At 38.4% G+C, this 25,270-nt stretch overlaps 2 protein-coding genes across 4 annotated transcripts in view; both read left to right on the top strand.

Annotated features, from left to right (window-relative positions):
• The window catches only part of LOC107556198 (eukaryotic translation initiation factor 4 gamma 3-like), a 54,411-nt gene extending 35,423 nt beyond the window's left edge, over window positions 1–18,988 (top strand). The window contains exons 9-30 of the mRNA XM_016239257.1: window positions 2,686–2,890; window positions 3,211–3,335; window positions 4,686–4,811; window positions 5,526–5,675; window positions 5,931–6,128; window positions 6,278–6,424; window positions 7,021–7,257; window positions 10,228–10,332; window positions 11,291–11,429; window positions 12,360–12,463; window positions 12,721–12,811; window positions 12,942–13,062; window positions 13,148–13,365; window positions 13,483–13,601; window positions 14,215–14,387; window positions 14,493–14,618; window positions 16,029–16,110; window positions 16,286–16,384; window positions 18,021–18,167; window positions 18,275–18,356; window positions 18,439–18,585; window positions 18,667–18,988. Of these exons, the coding sequence (XP_016094743.1) occupies window positions 2,686–2,890; window positions 3,211–3,335; window positions 4,686–4,811; window positions 5,526–5,675; window positions 5,931–6,128; window positions 6,278–6,424; window positions 7,021–7,257; window positions 10,228–10,332; window positions 11,291–11,429; window positions 12,360–12,463; window positions 12,721–12,811; window positions 12,942–13,062; window positions 13,148–13,365; window positions 13,483–13,601; window positions 14,215–14,387; window positions 14,493–14,618; window positions 16,029–16,110; window positions 16,286–16,384; window positions 18,021–18,167; window positions 18,275–18,356; window positions 18,439–18,585; window positions 18,667–18,848 (3,123 nt within the window). The 3' untranslated portion in view covers window positions 18,849–18,988. The remainder of the gene's footprint in view (window positions 1–2,685; window positions 2,891–3,210; window positions 3,336–4,685; window positions 4,812–5,525; window positions 5,676–5,930; window positions 6,129–6,277; window positions 6,425–7,020; window positions 7,258–10,227; window positions 10,333–11,290; window positions 11,430–12,359; window positions 12,464–12,720; window positions 12,812–12,941; window positions 13,063–13,147; window positions 13,366–13,482; window positions 13,602–14,214; window positions 14,388–14,492; window positions 14,619–16,028; window positions 16,111–16,285; window positions 16,385–18,020; window positions 18,168–18,274; window positions 18,357–18,438; window positions 18,586–18,666) is intronic.
• Window positions 18,989–20,431: 1,443 nt separating this feature from the next.
• On the top strand, window positions 20,432–25,072 carry LOC107555629 (cleavage stimulation factor subunit 1-like). 3 transcript variants are annotated; one of them, XM_016238504.1, is made up of 6 exons: window positions 20,432–20,496; window positions 21,001–21,185; window positions 21,770–22,047; window positions 22,398–22,595; window positions 22,749–23,139; window positions 24,347–25,072. In XM_016238504.1, exons 2-6 carry the CDS (start codon window positions 21,017–21,019, stop codon window positions 24,604–24,606), a joined length of 1,296 nt encoding a protein of 431 aa, XP_016093990.1. In that variant the 5' UTR covers window positions 20,432–20,496; window positions 21,001–21,016; the 3' UTR covers window positions 24,607–25,072. The 3 variants fall into 3 exon arrangements, with proteins under 3 accessions (XP_016093990.1, XP_016093973.1, XP_016093983.1); XM_016238487.1 differs by lacking the exon at window positions 20,432–20,496 and adding an exon at window positions 20,801–20,878; XM_016238497.1 differs by lacking the exon at window positions 20,432–20,496 and adding an exon at window positions 20,814–20,842.
• The last annotated feature ends 198 nt before the right edge of the window (window positions 25,073–25,270 follow it).

Genomic DNA, 25,270 nt, shown 5'->3' with positions numbered 1-25,270 from the left:
CTCTGATAACTCTGATAACATTCTCTTTTCTAATAGTTCAGAAATGTTGGGGCCAAAAAGATGTCCCGCTACAATTGGTAGTACCCTCAATGTCATCTTACAATCTTCTGGCAACCTTGCCTGAGCAAGCCATACCTGGCACCGGGCTGTTAGCAGGGTCGCCAAAAGTGTCCCAAGTTCACACATCGCATGACCTACAGTCAACAGGGCAGTCTGTAAGAACTGAAGTACAGAGGGGTCAACATTCATTGACTCTAATGTGGTGTTACGGGCAAGCAGCAGCTGGCAAATAGTATTCTCCGCTCAAGTTATATAGGCTACAGACTCCTATGCTTTTTTCAATAATGTGTCAGTACGACCACATTGCGCACTTGGGCAGCGTACGTTGCCTCTAAGCACTTCATCTGGTGATAGCACCAATGCTGTTACCGGCTGTTCAATTTCAGGTGCCCGACCTACCTCAATAGAGTAGATTGGCTTGCACTAGATGAATGTACAGTCCCACTGCTTGAACCACCAGCAGCAGACAGGCTGGAGAGAGCATCTTGTGGGGGGCCAGGCTGCATGGAATCACACATGGATATCAAAACTGCCTTCGGATAGTACCACGGGGCATACGAGAGCTTGCACAATGGCAAATAAGCGACGAAATCAAGGATAAATAGGTTATCGGGGAAACGCTACCTAAGTGCTGTCGAAACCAGCCACCGGATAGTAACGTGAAGCACAGGGTATCGCCAAAGTCCCTTTAAGACAACAAGTCATGTCACTCGGCAGCCATCTTTGAAACGCCTCTCAGGCATGCAAGTGCAATCTCTTTGAATGGGGGGACATCAAATTCTACAAAACTGTTCACTGAGCTTGCGATTAAATTTTATATTTGAAATCACCAAAGAAATCTGATATTAACTGTGTAACAGTTATGTTACTTCATAATCTTTTGTGCTTTATGTGGCATTTGACTTTAACGAAAATTGTGGTACAGTGCAGTAAAAGCAGTAATTTGGTGAAATATTATTACAATTTAGAATGGATTCTTTACTGTCACTTTTTTTGTATCAATTTAAAGGGGTCATATGATGCGATTTCAATTTTTCCTTTCTCTTTGGAGTGTTACAAGCTCTTGGTGCATAAAGAAGATCTGTAAAGTTGCAAAGACTAAAGTCTCAAATCCAAAGAGATATTCTTTATAAAAGTTAAGAGTCAACCACGCCTACCTAAAACGGCTCGTTCTAACACGCCCCCACATGTCTACGTCACGATGTGGGAAGATTTGCATATCGCCGCCCAAATGTTCACACAAAGAAAGAAGGCGTAACTTTTATTCTCGCTGTAGTATTGTTATTGCCGCCGCCGCCATGTCGTGAAGACGCTGTGTGTTTCATTGTGAAAGCGAAACTACTTTGTTTGGCCTTCCAAAAGAGGACGATATCCGCTTCGTCATGCCTGGAGCTGATCCGTGCTGGTCGCTGAGGAAATACATCAACTTCACGCTGTGGATCGCCGGATCGGCTTTCACCGTGGACGAAGCGGAGTCCAGCCCGGGGTCGCCACATGTGATTGCTACAAGACTAGAAATCAGTGGTTAAGCTGTTTGTCATTTCTCCGATCACAAATGCAGACATGGTTTTATGTTTACGCGACACAATGCAATGCAACGCATAAAAAAACAGTAGAAGTCATTATAATCCGTAATTATTGTCCCCACTGGATGCAACAAATGCCTCGTTTATAATGGCTTTTAATGTTTTTGTATTGTCGCTTCGGCCGGGACAAGGCTTCACAATGGGTAAGGGGCGGAACATTTCTGTCACACGCTTGAGGGATTCAGCCAATCACAACGCACTGGATAGCTGGCCAATCAGAGCACACCTTGCTTTTCAGACCGATGAGTTTTGTAAAAATCTACGCGTTTCAGAAAGGCGGGGCATAGAGGAGAAACAATAATGTACAGTATGTGGAAAATAATGTGTTTTTTAACCTTAAACCGCATAAACGCATTTCATTACACCAAATACACAAAATAATGTTCTTTTTAGCAACATCATATGTCCCCTTTAAATAGTAAAACTAAAACTAATATAAAATCTAAATGAACAAACTGGGGAAAAAAATCTAAAAACATAATTCTACAATAATACTACTAATGATAGAGTGAACAGCACTTAAAACTGAATTGAAAAAATATATATGTTTTTTATTTAGTTTTTATTTCAGTTTGTCTTTTCGAATTAGTTTAGTTTTTGGTGGTTTTCACTCTATCTTTGTTAGTTATTATAACAGGTATCCTGTCAGTGGAAAAGGGATATTGGGATGTTGGAAAAGGGGGAACTGCAAAATCCCTCCACATAACATAACACAGACTAATGGCATTGTTATCATTGCACAAACCATTATGCAGTCATTCATTTCACATAACACCTCCAGGCCCTTGTGTAATGCTGCTTTTCTTCGTTCACATCAGGAGGAGACCACAAAGGACCTCTCTACTGGAGATGACATGGTTGTATCCTGTCAGTGGAAAAGGGATATTGGGATGTTGGAAAAGGGGGAACTGCAAAATCCCTCCACATAACAACACAGACTAATGGCATTGTTATCATTGCACAAACCATTATGCAGTCATTCATTTCACATAACACCTCCAGGCCCTTGTGTAATGCTGCTTTTCTTCGTTCACATCAGGAGGAGACCACAAAGGACCTCTCTACTGGAGATGACATGGTCTCACAACCAACCTTAGGGCACCAGGAGAAGCTCTCAGAGGAGAACGGTGAGATTGAAACAGAGCCTTTTAGGAATGGGGTGGAGACAGAAAGCACTGACAGTGGCGTTACACTCGGAGACAGCAGGGGGTCCATGTGTTCACCCACTCCACTCATGCAGGAAGGTAAGACTTCCCACAGGAACTAATTTAAATTTCTGATCTTTTAATTTTAGCGTTGATACAGATTTTTTATATTCATTGGAGATTGAAGAAGTCATCCAATAGCCAGTAGCCAATGGTATACAGCACAGCCATGAATTGCTATTGCTAGTCACATTTTGATTTCAGAGAGTGCTTATTAAAGGTTTTTGTTGTTTGTAACACCAAAAAGCACCTTACAATTTTATACTATTTTTGTTGATTCTTCCAATGTATTACTCTTAACAAATTACACAACTATAATATATGTCTGTCCTACTATTGCTGTGCTTTTTCCACCCCAGGTCTTGTGCAATCTAATGGAAAGAGACAGTATGACCGGGACTTCCTGTTGGGTTTTCAGTTTATGCCGGCCTGCGTGCAGAAACCAGAGGGACTGCCTCAAATCAGTGATGTGGTGCTAGACAAGGTGTTTATTGTTGTTGTTGTTGTTGTTGTTGTTGTTAATCATTTCTTATGTTGTCAGAAGTTTTGGAGTCCTTCTGGAATTGAGCTGTCTGACTGCTTCTTGGATTTTGTAGACAAAAACACATTGTACATTTGATAAATAATAGTATTACTGTATCACATATGAAATGTATCATGGTTTCCCTAAAAATATTAGGCAGCACGACTGTTTTCAACATTGATAATAATAGGAGATGTTTCTTGAGCACCAAATCAGCATATTAGAATGATTTCTGAAGGATCATGTGACACTGAAGACTGTAGTAATGGCTGCTGAAAATTCAGCTTTGCCATCACAGGAATAAATAATGTTTGGTGAGCGTAAGACATTCAAAAACATTTTAAACACTTGCACAAGCAGTTATCAAAAATGAACAAGAAGTTATCAAAACTAGTCGCTTGCTATACGTGTCTAATCAGTGTTATTAACCTCATAAGTATGCAGGTTAAATCTTAACCCATTTTGTATAATGAGAAATCTCGTAACCTACGTGACAACTCAGTTTAACAGGGTGATCCTAACTATTTTTAGTGTCAAAAACATTCTTTGCCTACTTTCTAAAAAACCTGAAAATACAGACATAACAATTTTCACTTAAGGTGCTTACAACATGAAAAGTACAGTAATACAAGTATGTTCCCCGGACTTCTAAACTTCGGCTAAGCTGCACTCTTCAGCCATGAAACTCCCTTGACGTCCTGTTTCCATTAAAATTGCATTACGGGTATGTCATACTTGGCATTAGGCATCATTTAGCCTAAAGATGTTAGAACATAAATGCCCTGCTCTTGTTCAGTGCATAGTCTTCAATTTTAGTCTAATCTGTTGATATGAGAGTTTTCACTTCAAGCTTGTTGTTGTCATTTATATATACTTTATCGGTTACTGTTTCCGACAACACTTGTTTCTGTTGTTCTGAACATGCACGCAGTACTTTCAGTTTCTTATTTCAGTTCCTAGATTTTACTTTGCATGTGTACTCGCTCACATCTGTTTCTGGCTGTTCTTGCTCCATCCGTCACAGGATGACTGGAGCGTAAATCGTTGAACATGTTGTTGATATATAAATAACAAATGGAGCTAGTCTCAATGGCAAATACTGTTTCCCCTCAGTGCTGTAGGGCAAGGGAATGCTGGTCTTAAACAAGTTTTTCTCATACTGATTGTGATAAAGATACAGATAGGTACAGCTAGTCCAAGATCAGCATAAGGAGGAGGGGAGGGAGAGCTGGTGTTTTGTTCATGTCACAGCTCTGTTTCTCACTGCGCCTCCTGCTGGATTACTCATGGAAATGATCTCTTCTGTTTCAGATTAACCAAAACAAGCTGCCACTGAGGTCTGTGGACCCCAGGTTGATTTCCAGGGGCACTCCCCAGGATTTTACTCCTGCTTTTGCTGACTTCAGCAGGCAGATGCCAGGAGGACATGGCGCCCCAGTGAGTTATAATAACTCATATGCACTATTACAGACCCAAAAATAGCTATACATATATATATATATATAGATGTGAGGTGTTTCCACACACATACACACACACACACACACAAATTCTAATCTATCAGCATATTCAGGTATGATTGAGGAATTTTGAAGAACATTTAGCAGTTTGGTAGATTAATCTATTCATCAAGAAACCACCTAAGATTAATATCTAGGTCTTGTTTCACCCCAAAATCAAAAGAAAGAAATAAGTCATTGTATTTTGCATAAAGTAAATGAAGCCTCTTTTAGGGCCATTAAGTTTTTTTTGCCTTTTGACATTATTTTCATAACAATTAAGCACATTTCCATCCAAATTCTCATTACTTCATTGATGCCAAAAAATCCAATTCACATTACTATAATGTGGAAACAAATATAAGAATTTATATATTGTACCTTTATTACTGCTTTTAATTTGTTTTTCTCATCTATTTTCTAATATTGTTTTACTGTAAAAACTAATGGCTCAAAAAGCAAAACATCCACATACAGTATATTACAGTAATGTGCATTTAGTGGTAGAATGTGCTTAATTTTATAAAAGAAAGTTTCTTTTTTTTTCTTTTGATTTATAAGTGAGATTAGCCCAGCAATTGTCTACATTTTAAAGCGTGACACTCTTCTAAAAGCTGTTCATTTCTTTTCTATCTGTACACTTTATCCAAAGCTTATAAACGTGCGGCGACTTCCACCACGCAAGATCATAGTAAATGTTTCCGTTACTGATGACATTCAGCTCAAGAAGGCAGAGAATGCCTGGAAACCTGGGATGAAGAAAGAGAATGTCACAGATGACCCAGAGGCCCTGAAAACCCAGGTGTGGAGTTCTGCTCTTTTACTATTATCCATAAGTGTTTGAAAAATTCACTATAAAAGAAGCACTTCAAGAGATGCACACCTAAGCGTGAATTAGATGGTTGCCACATGTGGCTACTTTTGTTCTTGTCGGCACTGGGGTTTTGTTTGACGTTCTCACATCCCTTAAGTCCTGATTTGTCACCTGATTTGTTTATTTTATCTGAAGGTTGTTTTGTTGATTTGTTGGCAATCTGTTGCTTTTCTGGCACTTCAGGAGTTGTTCCGGAAAGTTCGTAGCATTTTGAACAAGCTCACACCCCAGATGTTTCATCAGCTGATGAAGCAGGTGACGGATCTCACGATCAACACAGAGGAGAGGCTGAAAGGAGTCATCGACCTTGTGTTTGAGAAAGCCATTGATGAGCCCAGCTTCTCTGTGGCCTACGCCAACATGTGTCGCTGCCTGGCTACGGTACGTTCTGTGCACTTTGGAGTTAATTGTGCAGTGTGCAGTTGTGAAATTTACATGTCTATTTTCTTTGGACTGTCCGTTATTTTGCCTCATATTATTCATTCTTTAGTATGTCATAAGTATTTCTTCCTCTTATGATCCAATTGTAGCTAAAAGTGCCCACAGCAGACAAACCTAATACCACGGTAAACTTCCGGAAGCTGCTATTGAACCGCTGTCAGAAGGAATTCGAGAGGGACAAAGTGGACGACGTCGTACTTGAGAGAAAACAAAAGGAGCTGGACTCTGCCACATCAGTAATTATTCGATAATGATTAGCAAGAATTTAGACTTGCTCGTCTTGGTAGACTTTTTGACTTTTAGTCCGTAATGTCTATTTATGTACTATATTCACGAGGGCAAATGTATTTAATAGGAAGTTTACCCTAAAATGAAAAATCTGTCATTATTTACTCACCCTCATGGCAACCCAAATCATTTTATTTAAAAAAATAATAATTGTTAGTATGCAGTTGTTACTTTAGTATTTTTTTTATATAATGCTAGTATTAAATACTATTATAATATTTATTAATATTATGAATTAGCTTTTATTTTTATATTTTCAGTTTTCATTTTATTGTTAGTTTTCCATCTTATATTTATATTTTATTTATTTCAGCCTAGTTTCAATTACCAAAACAATTTTAATAGTTTTAGTTTTCATTTGTGTTTTGGTTAATAGTAACAGTGCTGCTAGTACATTCTTCAATATTGCTCTTTTTTGTGTTCTCTGAACACAAGGAATGACATTAAGGGGGAGTAAATAATGACAATTAATTTTTGGTTGCTCTATTCTTTTAAAGACATTATTGAAAGCATTATGGGATTTATATGTAACTCTTTTTTGTAGCCCACAGAAAGGGAAAAACTGCAGGAAGAGCTCGAGGAGACGAAGGACAAGGCCCGGCGTCGCTCCACAGGAAATATCAAATTTATCGGTGAGCTGTTCAAGCTCAAGATGCTGACAGAGCCCATCATGCATGACTGTGTGGTGAAACTACTAAAAAACCATGACGGCGAGAGCTTAGAGTGCCTCTGCAGGCTCCTCACTACAATCGGCAAAGACCTTGACTTCGAGAAAGCCAAGGTAACTCACCCAGCAGTTTGTTATTAAACATTCTGGAGCCATATCGATTCGTATTTCACAAGATCAGTGGTAAAATCCCTTGGAAAGGGAAATTGGGGAAGGCATCCAAGGTAGAATGTTTTACTTATTATTTAAGTAATCTAATATGACCATGAAACTAGATCCACTGTAAAACCTAATGGCAAAAGTATGGTCCACTTTGCAAACTGCTCAAGAACTGCCTCTTAGACAGGAAGGAAGCATCTAATTTACAAGTAAGTAGAGTCTGAAATTAACACTCGTTAAGCAACAAATAAGAGTTAAAATGATTTTTGATGGCGTTGGGTTGATTTACAAGGAATTGCAACATAATGCATGGTTAGTTCGACTTGTAAGAGTGATAGTGTAACCCTCCATGATGTAAATGACTCAAACGATTTAAATTAAAGACATACAGACCATCTACTAAAGAAAACATTTGAAAACACCAGACCAAACACAGATTTTGTATGATTTTTATGGAAAGGTAAATCTGAAATCATGTGCAGATGTGCTTCTACGTTCCTCAGAGAAAATTATTGGATATCTTGGAATGATTCAATGCCAGAACCTTGCGAATATTGGCAAATCCTGCAATTGGTTTCACCTTCGAAGTGCACAGCATGGGAACATGTAAAAAGTTTTGTTTCCTACCAGACTAATAAAATCTCTCCCCCCCTCACCCCCCACATTGGACATTGCATAAATCCAGCCAATCACACCGGAGCTTGCCATTTTCATTTTCATTTTGTGTGCAATATGCATCAGACAGGCGGTCTGTAGGAAGTCCATGAGTGTTCTGTCTGAGGCTGAGACTGCAGTATATAAGGACTGGAGCTTTATTTAGCCCAAAAGGACACTCAAAAGCTGAATTTTTAGATGAATTCTTAACTAACCACATAATCACTGTTGTTCACTTGGCATTCCTTCAGCACGCCTCTACTACTATAGGCTACTAATAAATCAGTCCAGTACTCTGGAAAGGCAGTACTCAGCAGTAACAGTGTTAACTGCGATGCTCAAAAAGGAGGGGAATTTTGAATTGTTTTGTGCATGTATTGTAGAAAAATAGCTCAAAACGAGACATTCTCGCTGAAGGGATCTCTGTAGCGCTGTTCGTGTTGCATTCTTCAATGATGGCTAAAGGCGGGTAACTGAAAGGGTGTCGGTTTGAGTCTTGGAGCATAAACTATGCATGAACTGTCACCAAGTTTCCCATGAGCAAGACACCTAACACCATTTCTTTTTGAAAAAGGTCTCTTATGATCACCAAGGCTGTATTTATTTGATCAAAAATACAGTAAAACACTAATATTGTGAAATATTATTACAATTTATTATAACTGTTTTGTATTTTAAAATGTGTTTTACTCCTGTGATGGCAAAGCTGCATTTTCAGCAGCCATTACTTAAGTCATCAATGTCATATGATCCTCCAGAAATCATTCTAATATGCTGATTTGCTGTTAAAAAAGCATTTCTTATTAATATCAATGTTGAAAACAGTTGTGTTCATATTTTTGTGAAAACCATGATACAGAATTCTTTTTTTAAACATTGTTTATTTGAAATATCAATTTTTTGACCAATGTAAAAGCTTTTACTGTCACTTTTGATCAATTTAATAAATCATTTCTGAATAAGAAAATGATTCAAACTAAAATAGAAAGAAAGAAAAAACATTTTACTTTAGTGTAAGTGAAACATAGCCATTATTAAACACACAAACATTTAAAATTGTTACATTTTCTCATGATCTCTTTGTTGCAATGAAACTAAATTAGTTCTAAATTACATGCATTGCATGACATGTGGGAAGTCGTGGCCTAATGGTTAGAGAGTCGGACTCATAACCCAAAGGTTGTGGGTTCGAGTCTCGTACCGGCAGGGATTGTAGGTGGGGGGAGTGAATGTACAGCACTCTCTCCCACCTGCAATACCACGACTGAGGTGCCCTTGAGCAAGGCACCGAACCCCAACTGCTCCCCGGGCGCCGCAGCATAAATGGCTGCCCACTGCTCCGGGTGTGTGTTCACGGTTTGTGTGTGTTCACTGCTGTGTGTGTGCACTTTGGATGGATAAATGCAGAGCACTAATTCCGAGTATGGGTCACCATACTTGGCCACACGTCACTTCACTTCACATCTAAATAACATTAGAATTTAATATAGAAACCTTTTTAATGCAGTTATAAGTTAAATGGAAAATCACATTGCATTGAACACATTTTACACTCCAAAAGCTTTGACTGGAAAAGCCTTTTTTTCACCCAGTTTTCCAGCACAGCTCCTTATCATCATGGCACGATTGTGTAGCTTTGAGATTTTTATCTTTAATCTGATTGTGAATATGTTGAAATGCCTTTGTCTTTTGAAGTACTTGATTGAAATGTCATTGTAGCTGTACAAAGGACTGAGCTGGGAAAATGCTGCAGTGCAAAGCAAAATAATGAGGAATAATCACTTCAGGGGGTGAACATATTCTGAATACTGTACACACACGCACACACACAGTCTAAATGTGTTTCAGCTGAGCCCAACAGACCCTGGAGCTAAGTGTTAGGCAAGAGGGTAAATGTTTTCTGTATCCATCCTTTCTTTCTAGCAGCAGGAACTTAAGGCATTTTTAAGCTTACAGGGTGTCAGATCGGGAAATAGGTTCTGTGTTTATTGACCTTCTTGATTTAGGAACAGTTCTTTGCCTCAAAACATTATTTTTTAGATTTACGATGACTCCCTATATGTCCTGTACCCCATAATGGATGGGTACAGACAGGAAGATCTGTGCTATATGATCACACATCACTGCAGCAATGAAGAAGTCTGTCTTCATTTATAATCAGTAATCTTGCAGGGATGTTGTGATTGACAAGGGCACATGGACTCATGAAGTCAGTATTTGATATTCAACTGAAATGTTTTTCATCACTCCCTGCTCTGTGTCCTTGAATAGCCCCGTATGGACCAGTACTTCAACCAGATGGAGAAAATTGTCAAAGAGCGCAAGACATCGTCACGGATACGGTTCATGCTACAGGATGTGATAGATCTGAGACTGGTAAGTGCCAAAGGGGATTGTGATTGTGTTTGTTTGTGTGTGTGTGTGTGTGTGTGTGTGTGTGTGTGTGTGTGTGTGTGTGTGTGTGTGTGTGTGTGTGTGTGTGTTGAGAGAGTGTACAGATAGCCTTTGCCAGACGTTTAGAAAGGCCTGGTTTTCATGCAAGTAACAGAAAAAAGCAAAAACATCTGTGTAGTGTTTTTGCTGTCTTAATTAAAAAAAATAAAAATAACCACTTCATAATCTTTGTGCTTTATGTGGCATTTGACTTTAACGAAAATTGTGGTACAGTGCAGTAAAAGCAGTAATTTGGTGAAATATTATTACAATTTAGAATGTATTCTTTACTGTCACTTTTAAAAAAAAAATCAATTTAATGCATCCTTGCTAAATAAAATCATTAATTTCTAATAATAGTATTTTAGATCATTTTAAAATACATTAAAATTGTTCTTAAAAAGTTTTAATATAAAATACTTGTAAAAAAAAAACAATAAATTTACTTTATAATAATTTATTAATTATAATTTATATGATTTTATTTAACATATGATTTTTATAAGTGGAAAAATATATGTGAAAAAAGGCACGGAAACGGAAACACTGAACTCAGTGGCCCAGAAACAGCCACAGGTTAAATATAGTGTCAGCAAGGTCATAACTTTTGGCATCACATTATATTCGCCAATAGCGTAGTTTAGCCTGGTGTCTCTCCCCTGCATTCTTCAGTTTTTGTTTTATCTTTGAGTGATAAAAATGTGTGAGAGAGAGAAGAGACAAAAAGAGGAGGGATGCTTCTTCAAATTTTTGAAGCTTTTATTGTACACAGCTTTAAAAACAAAATTCTGAAAGGTTTGTAGTTTTATATAGTTTGGAGTTAAATGTAACTGTTTCTCAGAATGACACTGATCTATTAATCATAGACACCTGATCTCTCTGATTAATTTATATTGTCCAGCATAACTGGGTGTCCCGAAGAGTAGACCAGGGTCCTAAAACCATAGAGCAGATCCATAAAGAGGCCAAGCTGGAGGAACAGGAGGAACAGAGGAAGGTTCATCAGCAGCTTCTGTCTAAGGACATCAAGAGGAGGCCAGGTGAGAGCCACAGCTTTTTGGATTGTGTCTCCTGTATAGCAGGCCAACTACAGCGCCGCCCAGAGGACAAAACTCATTTGACATTCCAGGTATACTCCGAGATAAGGTTTGAACATCAAAACCATAATGGGAACATGTTCAGACAGCAGGCTTTGCGAACAGCTTATTTGTAGAGGAGAACACGTTAATGGTTAACAAGGTTTGACTGTGCTTTTGGGTTTGTTCATACAACAGTAACTTGACAGATTTCCTATTATTTTAAAGGAATAGTTAAAAAAAAATGTAATCTAAAAAGTAAGGAATGTGACAGCTTGTGAGTAAGAAAATAATGACAGAAATCAAATTTTTGGGTGAACTTCCTTTAGATCAGTGGTTCTCAACCCTTTAAGATATTTCTGATACAAAGCTTCTTGTTTTCATTTTTATATTTTCAGAAACTAGAAGAGATGATATTGAAAATTTACATCCAAAAATTTCAAGAACTGCATTTTCTACTAGTTTGTGACTAATTCTCAGCAATTTCAGCAATCTCAGAGCTTCACATAACTATAAAAATGTTTATTCATTATAGAAATGTATTCTTTTTTAAATTTGATAACAGATTTAAATATTTTATTTATTTTCATGACACTTCACAAAATTCCCTTATACTGTATATCCAGATTTTATTTTAGGAATGCTTAAATAAAAATTACATTTATTGAGGTAACAAATTAAAATAAGAAATCTGCTTGGAATTAATTCACTGAAAAGCTGAAATAATTATATTTCTAAAAGAAATATCCTTCGAATTGTGATGAGGCCCCTTTGTGGGTCCTGGCCCCCTGCTTTAAACACGTAATAAAACCCTTGGCATTCAGTGTTCAATGACTATTATAGGCTAGTGGTGATCTGTTGTGAAGTAATGCTGCTCTGTGTCTTTGGTTATAGACCAAAGAGATCAGCGCTCCCAGAGGGAGGAGACCTGGAACACTGTGCCCACTACTAAGAACAGCAGGACCATCGACCCCACAAAGATCCCCAAGATCTCTAAGGTGAAGAGATGATTCGCTGCACAAACACTTCATATTTCACACATAAAACCCATTTTTGAATGCCAATCAGTGGGTACCACTGCCACCTACTGATTATAATCACAGTTGTTAAGTGCAGCATGGAATATGTTGACATTGGCACCACATGTGCTTTAACAATCAATGATGAGTCATTTTAGAATCTGTGATATAGTGACGAGGTAGTAATGCTCTCGTACCCTCTATGACCTCTGAATCCCAACCAATCCCCAATATAGCCTCAAATCGATGAAAAGATTCAGCTTGGTCCGCGGGCTCAGATCAACTGGATAAAGGGCAGCAGTGGTGGAGCTAAAGCTAGTGACCCTGGTGAGGCCACATCCACAAATGACACACAGTGTGAAGTAATGTTCAAGACTTTAAGACTTTGTCTTAAATTGACTGCCCATTCAGTGAAGTTTAGATTACGGTTTTCTATATTACATGCCCATGTTTCCAGAGTTAACACGCTCTGCCAGTAGCACCCTGAACCGTTATTCAGCACTACAGTCGTCCACGTCTCAGCCCAGCCCAGCACCAGCCCAAACTTCTGATTCTGATTCCAGACGCCCACTGGGAAGGTACCCAACATCTGAGAACTGAAGAGCTACAAATGCAGATGTAGAATTTAAATGTAATTTGTCTTATTTTGTATGTCTCTGCCAGTCGAGGCAGCACTGGTCGTGATCGCAGTGAAAAGCCGTTGAGTTTGGGGCCGTCACGACCGGGGCTCTTCAGCAGAGGTAGCAGTGCTAAGGAGCTAACAGACAACATGGCCCCTCAGGAGACATGGAGAGAGGGGCCTGACTCACACCATACACCTCGTGAAGCCAGCATTCCAGAGGAGAAATGTGAGATAGAGAACAACAGACCCACAGAGACATGTGAGGAAGGATACATGCTTACACTAGTCAACACATATACATTAAAGCTGCATTTTCCATGTATTTGCTTGTGTACTAAATATACATTCTATATACTGAGCTTCTGCTTCATTGCAGTGAAATCTGAGACGCTGCAGGTCACTGGTGGTTCAGAGAAGCCCATCCTGACCGAAGAGGAGGTCGAGCGGAAGTCCAAATCCATCATTGATGAGTTTCTGCACATTAATGACTACAAGGTACATCACAGGACCCTAACACTAACCCAAACAAAAACTCCCGACATTTACAATGAAAAGCCAAACTTCTGTTCAGAAGTTTGGGGTAACTACGATTAGTTTTATTCAACAAGGATGCATTAAATTAATAAAAAGTGACAGTAAATACATTTGTTACAAAAAAAAAAATTCAAATAAATGCTGCTCTTTTGATCTTTGAAAAGAACAAAAATGTATCAAGGTTTTGACGAAAATATTATCCAGCACAACTTTTCAACATTGATAATAATAATAATGCACCAAATCAGCATATTAGAATGATTTCTGAAGTATCATGTGACACTGCAGATTGCTGTAATGTCTCCAGGTAGTGTTACCGCTTAGCTAAAAATAAAATTGAATTCTTGTATCTAGTGTTTGGAAGTCTTCATTATGTGCATCTCTTTTCACCATGATATATTTAGAAAGTCTACATTGTATTGTAATAGTGTCTGTCTATGTGAGTGCCTGCCATCATGCAGCTTTTCATTATTATGTTTGATTCAGTGTATGTAACATAACTTTGAATATCTACTATGTGATTGTTTGTAAGTACTGTGAACCGTTTTGTGTTCGTGTCTGTTTGTGTGTGCAGGAGGCAGTGCAGTGTGTTATTGAGATGGATCAGCCCTCTCTGCTGTTTGTGTTTGTGCGCATGGGTCTGGAATGCACACTGGAGCGTAGTCAGAAAGCCAGAGAGCACATGGGACTGCTCTACTATCAGCTTATTCAGAAGGACATCTTACCTCATTCTCAACTCTTCAAAGCGTGAGCACACACATTTCATTAGCATCAAATGTAGTTTGCATGTTGTGCACTTTCATCCTATGGTAGTAAAGCGCTATGGTTTGTCCCTGTCTCTTGGCTCTGTAGGTTTTCGGAGATGCTGGAGCAGGCTGATGATATGGCCATAGATGTTCCCTTCATTTGGCTTTACCTGGCTGAGCTGCTCAGTCCTCTGCTGAGAGAAGGAGGAATCAACATGAGAGAGCTGTTCAGGTCAGGACCCCATTGGTCACATCAAACACTGAACGAGGAGGGTCTTATCTCTGTTAGTTCTGTTTGGTGCTTTTTTGTAATTTGTGATGAAAAGGACATTCCACCCCTAAAACCCTGTTACATGTTGTCCTTGATTAATAGACGGATGTTCGTTTGAGGTGGAATCTCCTTTCAAAGGACGATTTAAGAAATGCATGTACTGTTAAAGCTCCAGTACAGGGTCAAGATATTATTCATATTATATTATAATACATCTAAAACATGAAATTATAGTATTATATTATTTTCTTTCGATATATCTGTAGGTTCATGGTGGATTGTTGTAGCATATTCCCAGCATGTCTCCGGCCTTATATTTTATTTTATTTTGTATTATACAGTAGCTGTCTGAATAATCGATTCTGATTGGCTGGAAGGTTGTTGTTCAGTCAGTTTAATCACCATTCTATATTAATGTGCTGCTTTTATTGAACCTCACACACACATCGCGCAGCACACATGCATAAACATTCAGGAGCAGAGAAACTTAATGCTGTCCTGCAACTTTTATTAATAAAAAAGCTTCACTACTGAATCGCTACATTATATTTCTCTCTCGGCCTCACTATTTACTTCAAATAAATGCTATAATTCATTCAAATAAAAGAAATGGTAAAGCAGTACTTTATATCTGTGTCTGATTTAAAGCTGGCAGTATGGTATATCTAACATGCCGTAAGTGACAAATATAACCTTAATTTTTACCCTTCTGGTCAAATATAAGCACTGCAAACATCAATGGACAGCTTTAATTTGTAAATGTTGGCAAATGACCATGGTATAAGTGGGATAATCCATGGCTTAGGTGGATTTAGGCATTAAAATAATCAAAATATTAATAAAAACTATTATAGTATCTCAATTCTAAAATAACTGTTTTTTAATAAATAATATTTTATAATAATAAAAAATAATATATTTTTTACATTTAATAAAAAAAGTACAATATGCATCCTCACTAGCTACTTTGTCACTGTTACACTACAAGAACATTTTACCATATTTCTGAATAATTTATTTAAAAATTCTGTTTAAAACAACTTTCGTAGGCAAGAATGTATTATCGAAGGGTGAGCTGCATCCAAGGCAGTTTGCGCAGTCAGACGTTTTGCAGTCTTTGAGAATTTTTTTTCAAGTCAACATGGCCTTTTTAAATTTTTTGGATTATGATTTGAAACTACAGAATTCAGTACTAGATAAAAAAATTAATAAAAACTTCAGACAAACCTCATTGTATTGGGTTATTGGGACTTCTGGGGCTTTAACAGTTTGGCAGTGCACAGTAGTTGCAGTCATTCCAGGTCCTTGCAGGCTTCAGCTGTCATAGTGATTCAGTTTAGCATCTAATGGAGATTTGTTTTGTTTCTGCAGTGAGTTAAGTAAACCGCTACTCCCTGTGGGAAGAGCTGCCATCTTATTTTCTGAAATACTGCACCTACTATGCAAACAAATGGTAAGATCATTGAGTTCGTCTTTATCTAGTTCATCATCTGTGGTTTAGGGCTCCTGCATGATGCTTTCTATAAACAGACACCTCTATGACAGAAACAGTATGCTGTAAATAAGCTTTGTGTATTGTTCTGGGTTCCATGGGTTTGTGTGTTCACACGCGTCTGATTGTGCTACAGAGCCATAGGAAAGTTGGAGACTTGTGGAGAGAGTCTGGGCTGAACTGGGCCGACTTCCTGCCTGAGGGAGAACATCTTCCTACCTTCATCTCACAACAGGTGAGAATGTAGCCTGAACACCCTTCCCAGAAATGAACCATCGGTGTTTAGAAGTAATTAACTCGACATAGCAACACATTAAAAAAATGCAGCTGTTTTCAAAATAGTGTAGCTTTATCAAGCTACTTTTTAAAACAGATAGCAGCATTGCACAATTGTTACCAAAACTGAGTTTATAATCTGAACCAAAATGTCAGCTCTTGTTCTCAGCATTAGAAATTCTGACTCATTTTAGTGAATTACTTCGTTTTAAATGATTCTTTAAAATAAATCATTCTAATAAGCAATTTATGAATTAATTTGAGCCCTGTGCTGCATTTTAGATTATGTACAGTACAAATTTAATATTATTTATATTTCAATAATTTACCAAAATAATAAAACAGTACATTTCTGCTGTTCATCATTGTTTTCAGCTGTTTTATTGGTGCGGTCCTCACTGTTTTTGTGCATCAGTAAGATTGTTTTTAGGAAAAGTAATATTTTATTCAAGGCCGCATTAAATTAATTAAAAATTACAGTAAAGACAATGTTACAAAAGAGTTATATTTTAAATAAATGCTGTTCTTTTGAACTTTCTATTCATCAAAGTACCCTGGAAAAAAAATCAGTTTACGCAAAGATATTAAAAAACACAATGGTTTTCAACATTGAAAATAATAATGTTTCTTGAGCACCAGATCAGCATATTAGAATGATTTCTGAAGGATCATGTGACACTGAAGACTGGAGTAATAATGCTGAAAATTCAGCTTTGCATCACAGGAATAAATAAAAATATATTAAAATAGAACAAAATAATATTTCGCAATATTTCAGTTTTTAATGTATTCTTTGTAGCGCTGGCCCCTAATATTCGACTAACTGTTAGTCGACCAGAAGAGGCTTAGTCGATCAAAATTGTATTAGTCTCAGAAGAAGAAAAAATTCCACAGGAAGTGGCAAAGTCACATAGTCCGTGAAGGACAAATTATTAACAGCTGGTCTATTACAGTACATCAGACATCCAAACGTTCGTTTCTTTCATCGACCTCAAATGTGGCTTTTCATCTGAAACATGTAAGTAGTAGCATCTTTACATAGCCGCTCGCTCTACCGTTAACCTAGAAAAATGTGTGCTATTCAAGTGTAATCCGTATGAAACATGCACGTCTGCAGTCTGTGGAGATAACAAGTCAGTCTCGTCGACTTCATCACTGCAGCCACAGTGATGCAAATACAGAAAACACTAGAATTAAGGCGGTCTTCTTGCTGTTTTTTTCCCTGAAGCATTCATAATCATTACTTCTGCCGGTGTGCAGTGGCAAGTTTTATGTGTGCGCTTGAGCACTGATAGGCAATTGAAGTCAAATTATTATGAATTATATGGTTTATAAATATATATACGTTTAATTAGTCGACTAATTGCTAAAAACGAAGGACTACTAGTCGACTAGAAAAATCTTTAGTCGAGGGCAGCCCTAATTCTTTGATCACATAAATGCAGCCTTGGTGTACAGTAGTGTAAGTGTGTTTATAGCTAGTTTAAAGCAACTTCCCCAATTTCAAGGAATGTGTTAAAAAAAAAGAAGCTTTAAGGAAAAATGTGCTCTAGAACACAAAATCAACCAGCTGTGTCTTTTCCTACTTTTTCCAGAAGTTAGAGTTCACCGTATCAGAAGTCTCCCCAGTGTCCCCGGCCACAGCTAAACCCAGCCTCAGTCCTGAGGAGCTCTTCAAACAGCTAGAGCACCTCCTGCTAGAAGACATGGCTAGTGACGAACAGATCTTCGACTGGGTCGAGGTGAGACTGATCCCATAGACCTCTCAAGCAGATCCGCAAAGCCAAAATTCACATGTATGAAACGTCTTCAAGAAAATGCAAGTCTTAAAAGCTGCTTTTCTTTTCAGGCTAATTTGGACGAATCTCAAATGAGTTCATCTCCATTTTTGAGAGCTTTAATGACGGCTGTATGTAAAGCAGCAGTTAAAGGTGAGCAAACTACTTACTCTACTTCAACAGCTTCATCTCTATCTTCCTTTTACCAATTACTTTCGTCTTTTTTCCTCTCCAGATGAAAGCACGTCCTGTAGAGTGGACACTGCTATCGTCCAGAGACGCCTGCCTATATTACATAAGTACCTTAACTCGGACACCGAGCGGCAGCTGCAAGCACTTTATGCTCTTCAGTCTTTGATTGTCGCCCTGGATCAACCTCCCAGTATGTAGCAGATGAAAATAAAGATGCCAAACTGAACGAAAGATTTCTAGTATTGTAATTTTTCTCTACTTCTATCCACAGATCTACTCCGAATGTTTTTCGACTGTCTTTACGATGAGGACGTTATTTCGGAGGAGGCTTTCTATCAGTGGGAAACGAGTAAAGACCCAGCGGAACAGCAGGGAAAAGGCGTAGCACTGAAGTCTGTCACCGCTTTCTTCACCTGGTTACGAGAGGCAGAGGAGGAGTCTGAGGATAATTGACACAAGCAGGTGGCCGACACCCAGAGGCCCCCTACTGACACAAAAAAAATTGCATCCAGACTAAACCGGTCTAGCCATAGACAGACTTACTCCTGAAGACACAGGAACTTTGACTTTGAAACGCTGGCCAACTTAAGCTGGAACGCCTACTGACACAAAAAAAATTGCATCCAGACTAAACCGGTCTAGCCATAGACAGACTTACTCCTGCAGACACAGGAACTTTGACTTTGAAACGCTGGCCAACTTAAGCTGGAACTCTCTACGCAACGGAGGGAACACTAAATACTTGTATCATATATATAGAAAATATTTTTTAAGTTTGACTTTTTGTTTCTTTTTGTTACTTTTAAAAGAAGAGACTTAAAATAGGTTCTGAATTCTTTAATTTATTATTTTTTTAAGAGACTGCAAGTATGGAGTTCTATTTAACATTTGCAGGCAAAAAGAACATTGATAGAAATAACAGAATAGACATGTATCATAACAATAATATTAATTTTGTTTAAATGTGTCAGCAGCCTCCCTGGATTCATGTGATTGACCTTAAAGCAAATAAAATATTTCCTCAGAAATAAATACATTTTTGACTCGAGTTGGGGACTGGTCCAGGATCGGCTAATGTTGCTGAAGTTTCAGGCTGTTTTGAGAAACACCCGCCACTGGTTCTTCTGCTTCACTCCCTGGATTCATGTGATTGACCTTAAAGCAAATAAAATATTTCCTCAGAAATAAATAAATAAATACATTTTTGACTCGAGTTGGGGACTGGTCCAGGATCGGCTAATGTTGCTGAAGTTTCAGGCTGTTTTGAGAAACACCCGCCACTGGTTCTTCTGCTTCGGCTTTTGCTCAATGAACTTTCCAAGTAACATGGCAAACACAGTAAAAAAAAATATGCATCCTGAATGGAATGAAAAGAATTCAGACTTCAACATCAAATAGCTGTATGCATTAAGGTGAAGTGCAAACACTAATGCAAGTCAGAACATTGCCAGGATTGCTCAGTGTACTTGTGATGAAGAACTACAGAGGAAATGTAAAGCTTGTAAATACATTAAAGTGAAAAAATGAGATTTTAAAATGGCCATGATGGTGTGCTGTTTGTTTGTGCAGGGAAAATGTACAGCATTTTGCTAATATGCCAGTTAATCTCTGCATCCTGACATGTGGATGTCTATCTTGAACAGATTATTTGCTGTCTTTACCTCATTTGTTTTCAAGGACAAAAAATGTGTAAAAAAATAATAATACAATGAATACAAAGTATAATAACCTTAATAAGTCTTTAACAGACATATCAGCAGATATATTTAAATGTGAATTATGTTTTAGGATATTTTATTTGCTTTTTTTTTTTTACTTAATTTCCAAATTGACTGTAAAGCATTACGTAATGCAAGCAATTTTATTAATATTAAGTTATAGTTTAATTAATCATAGAGTGTGGTCAATATTTGTAACTCATTTTTTTCTAATGTCATAAAAATAATCTGTGTGAAATTTTAACGAAAACAACCAGTCAGTGACTTTTACTTTGAATTAGCCGGAGACTTTTAATTTATCAGGTTTATTCCCACAACTACACCGTACGTCGTGACGTCAGACGTACAGAGCGTGTGCGCTCACCTCATGAAGTCGCGAATTGGTAAGTCGTTAATTAAATGCAACTTTAAAATGAATGAAACTCCGTTTATATAATAACTGTTGCTTAATTCAAGCCTTATTTCAAAAACAGACATAAACCACCTTTAAAATGATACGCTGTTACCTATATCACGTAACGTGCACATTTACCATAACAATGCACTAGAACAGTGGTTCTCAAACCTGTCCTGGAGTACCCCCAGCCCTGCACATTTAGTACGTCTCCCTCGTCTATCACACCTGATGCAACTCATCAGCTCATTAGGGGAGACTGCAAGACCTGAAGTGGGTGTGTCAGATATAGGGAGACATACAAAATGTGCAGTGCTGGGGTACTTCATGGAGAGGTTTGAGAGCCGCTGCGCTAGAATAAACAACAATGGGTCTGTTTTGAATCCAAGTTGCCTACCTAGACAACATTTTGCGTATCATAGTATGTTGTCTAGGTGGGCAGCTCATGAGGTTTTCAAACACAAGACTACCTGCAATCTTCGTTCACTTGCAGTCATCAAGCAGCAAAGATGTTCCGGCCAAAGCCCACACTGAAGGACAGACAGCACCTTTACAAGCTGATCATCAGCCAGCTGCTGTATGACGGCTACACCACCATCGCCAACAGCCTGATCAGTGAGGTGAAGCCTCCGAGTGTGGTGTCTCCATCAGAGCAGCTCATGCAGCTGGCCAAGATAGGTATGACTCCAGTCTATACACATTTGTCAATTTCTAACACTTTTAGTGTTTAATCATTTTTTACTTGTACTGTATAATTGCTAAGTAACAGAATAAACTAAACCAGTGCCTATTAAGTACTTGCATATATATTTTTTTCTTTTGCAACAGAGGATTCAACATTTGCAAGCAAAAGGGCAATAAACAAGAGGGTTATAATAGAAGAAATCCTGAAGCTGAAGCATATTATTTTCGGAGTATTACATCAAAAACGATTTTGGAGTTCTTTAAAGAATTTCTGCAAGGAATAGTAATAAAATAATTACAAACTTAATGTGAAGAGGGTGTATTTTCAAACAATCAGCAAAAACACAAGTTTAGGGATAAATTCCTCTTACCAAAATCAGAAAAGTCAATCCAAAACGCTTTGCAACATACACTATTCCAAAATGAGCGAGTAATTGTTTCTTCAAAGTGATGGCTAAGAGCAGTTGTGTCAGTAAACTGCGAGCTTATGATTTACTGGCTCACAAATGTGAATAATTTGAAAAGATGAAATTTTTCTCGAAGAAGCCAGAAAATAACTTTTGAATCTGATTTCATAGGAATGGAGAGCGATGACAGTGCGGTACAGTACGCCATTGGCCGCTCGGAGACCGTGGCGCCCGGTGTGGGCATCGACATGGAGTTTGATGCAGACGTGCAGACCATGTCCCCAGAAGCATCGGAGTACGAGACCTGCTATGTGACGTCTCATAAGGGTCCGTGCCGTGTGGCCACCTACAGCCGTGATGGGCAGCTCATAGCGACTGGCTCCGCCGACGCCTCCATTAAGATCCTGGATACTGAGCGCATGCTGGCCAAAAGTGCCATGCCGCTGGAGGTCAGTGCCACCCTGAAGCCGACGTGGTTTTCTGTTGATTTTCCTTTCTTTTTTTTTTTTTTCTTCCTTATCTCTATATAGATATTATTGTGAACAATTCATCCAGGCATATGCTTAATTTAAAAAAAATTGTGCCTCCACTTTGGAGTTTAATACCCACACCTCAAAATCCAATCAACATCAATGCAGAACCAAGTTCCTGCCTTACATTTTTTCTTTTTTGATAATGCTTCCCTTGGATGTACATCACAATTTGGAAGAAAACAATCTGTCTGTTTCATAGCGACTTCCGGGTATGTAGTTTATTCAAGTTGGACAACCTGACTGTGCAATTCTGCTTTACGATTTAGGTGATGATGAACGAAACGGCCCAGCAGAACATGGAGAACCACCCTGTAATCAGAACCTTGTATGATCATGTGGATGAGGTCACATGCCTGTCTTTTCACCCGACCGAACAGATCTTGGCCTCTGGCTCTCGTGATTACACTCTCAAACTCTTTGATTATTCAAAGCCGTCAGCAAAAAGAGCCTTCAAGCACATACAGGTATAAAATCTAATTAAATCATGCCTCTAAATTAGTTTGAAAAGGTAAACATTTATAATAAGCTGGAGTTTAAAAGGTAATTTGTGGCCCTTCATTTATTGGAGAAGGTTGCATGGATTTCTTTGGAATGATTCTCCCTTTCCTTTTCTACAGGAAGCTGAAATGTTGCGCTCCATCTCTTTCCATCCGTCTGGGGATTTCTTACTAGTTGGCACGCAGCATCCAACCTTGCGTCTTTATGACGTCAACACTTTCCAGTGTTTTGTGTCCTGCAACCCTTTGGATCAGCACACAGACACCATCTGCGGAGTCTGTTACAATCCCAGCGCTAACAGCTACGTTACCTGTAGCGCAGACGGCAGCATCAAGCTATGGGACGGAGTGTCGAACCGGTGCGTGACCACTTTTGAGAAAGCCCACGACGGCGCTGAGGTCTGCTCGGCTGTCTTCTCCAAAAACTCCAAGTATATCCTGTCCAGCGGGAAGGATTCTGTTGCTAAACTCTGGGAAATTTCCACAGGCCGTACTCTGATCAAGTACACGGGTAAGATGGAGAATTCTGGGTAGGGTTAGATTATGGATTACACGGGCTAGATGAGGAATTGTGATTAAAGGTGGGGAAAAAGGTGTCGATTTTCTATTTTAAGCAATTCAATATCAGTTCTTAAAATCTGCTGAATCTTCATTGGTGAAATACTTTTTTACCTCAGAAGTTACTGTTAATTTGCTGTCAGTATTCAGATTCATTAGAAGATGGTGTACTGCAACATAATATCAAGAAAGGTTGTTCTATTAATTTGTCTGATTTCTGGACAAATTACTCGACTCGATTGCAAAGCATGACCAGTGCAGTCTGATTCAAATTACTCTGAGTCAGTTCTTTATTTTGAATTTTAAAAAACACAGTCAGCGTAACCAGTATATTCTAATAATCCTGGGCAAATGACTCTTATGATTCTTTTTAGTGAAGTAAAAGTGTATAGCATGACCGTTGTAGTCCAATTAATCAGCAAATTACTCTTATTTGTCAGTTCTTTACAGTGAATCAAAAACACAGCATAAACAGTGAGATCTGATTGCAGGACAAATGACTCGGTTATGAACCAGTTCTTTTTAGTTAATCAAAAACATAAAAAGGACTGTCTCATCAGTATCATTTGCTTGTGAATTGAAAAAAAAAATAAACATACAGCATGACCAGTAAAGTCTGATTCCTGGACAAATAACTCTTATGAACTGATTTATTCAAACCAGTGTAGCCCAGTTCACAAGAAAATGACTCTTATGAACAGACTCAGAAGCACACATCACAACCAGTGCAGCCCAATTTCGGAAACGCGTGACTCCTATAAGTCGGTTTGAATCAGTCTGAAACATTGCCCTGTATAATTTACATCATTAACTGGGAAAGAATAAACATTTTTGTAAGCAAAATATACTGAAATTAATCTGAATCGAACCAAATTTAGAGCCTGAGAATCTGAATCAAATTGAAACCGAAAAATCTGTGTATGTTATAAGCATCTAGGAGTGGAACAATTCATTTTATAATGTGTATTAAAAAAAAAAGTGCACTTAGTAGTTAATATTATCTTGGAACGTCCGTTGGTCAATTTGGGGTGAATAAATCATAACCTTGACATATATGTTGGAAATACCGTGTCTGTCATCACGCCACCTGTCCAGTGTTTTTAACTGCGGCTCACGCACGCTGCTGCCTGCTCGCCCTCATTGTGTTTCCTGTCATGCAGGTGCAGGTCTCAGTGGGCGACAAACGCACCGCACTCAGGGTGTTTTCAACCACACTGAGGACTATGTGCTGCTGCCAGACGAGCGAACCATCAGCTTGTGCTGCTGGGATTCACGCACCGCTGAGAGGAAGAACCTGCTCTCATTAGGCCACAATAACATTGTGCGCTGTATCGTACACTCACCCACCAACCCTGGCTTCATGACCTGCAGCGATGACTTCAGAGCACGATTCTGGTATCGCCGCACCACCACTGACTAAGACACATTTACGTGCTTTAAATCCAAAAGGGTCTGAGTTTCTTTTATCAGCAGGTCACAAACACCGAAATGTCCACACTGTGTATGACTTCACAGGCTTGTTTGCCAAGGCTCCATATCATTTAACACACAAACGCATTTTTAAAAGCATCAGAGAGCTTATGACTGCGGTACGTTTGTATTACTGTCGGGTGGTGCTGTTTTACAACCATCGGAGATCCATCGTTTTCAGATTTTTAGAACTTTACTACCATTTGGTAACATCAGAGCTATCAGCCGTAAAGCTGCATTGAAGCTAGAGACAGAAAAAAAATGTTTTGGTTTATTTGTGTATCTGACAACAAGTAGATGAGTATTATTCTGTCATGGCAAGTGCTTAGAATGCCGTCTTTTCAATTTTGATTTGTGTTCTGTGCTCTTTGTTTTATATTAAAAGACTCTGGGAGAATTGTTTCTTGTCCCATTCCTTGTTTTTTTTTTCCCATAGTTGCACATCTGAAGTGTTTTTGAATGGCATAGAATCATGGAACCGTACTTGTTAGTGGAGCTTGCCATTGCTCAAACTCCTAACCCATTCAACTTTGTGTATCTAAACCATTTGACCATGAGAAAATTCTGAGTAAAAAAACCCACTAGACTTTCCTGCGTTTAAAAGTTTGGGGTCA

The sequence above is a fragment of the Sinocyclocheilus grahami genome, unplaced genomic scaffold, assembly GCF_001515645.1.
Source record: "Sinocyclocheilus grahami isolate Dianchi unplaced genomic scaffold, SAMN03320097.WGS_v1.1 scaffold20.1, whole genome shotgun sequence".
Lineage (NCBI taxonomy): Eukaryota > Metazoa > Chordata > Actinopteri > Cypriniformes > Cyprinidae > Sinocyclocheilus > Sinocyclocheilus grahami.
Note: the sequence above shows the minus strand (reverse complement) of the source record. Positions and strands in the feature narration are given on the sequence as shown.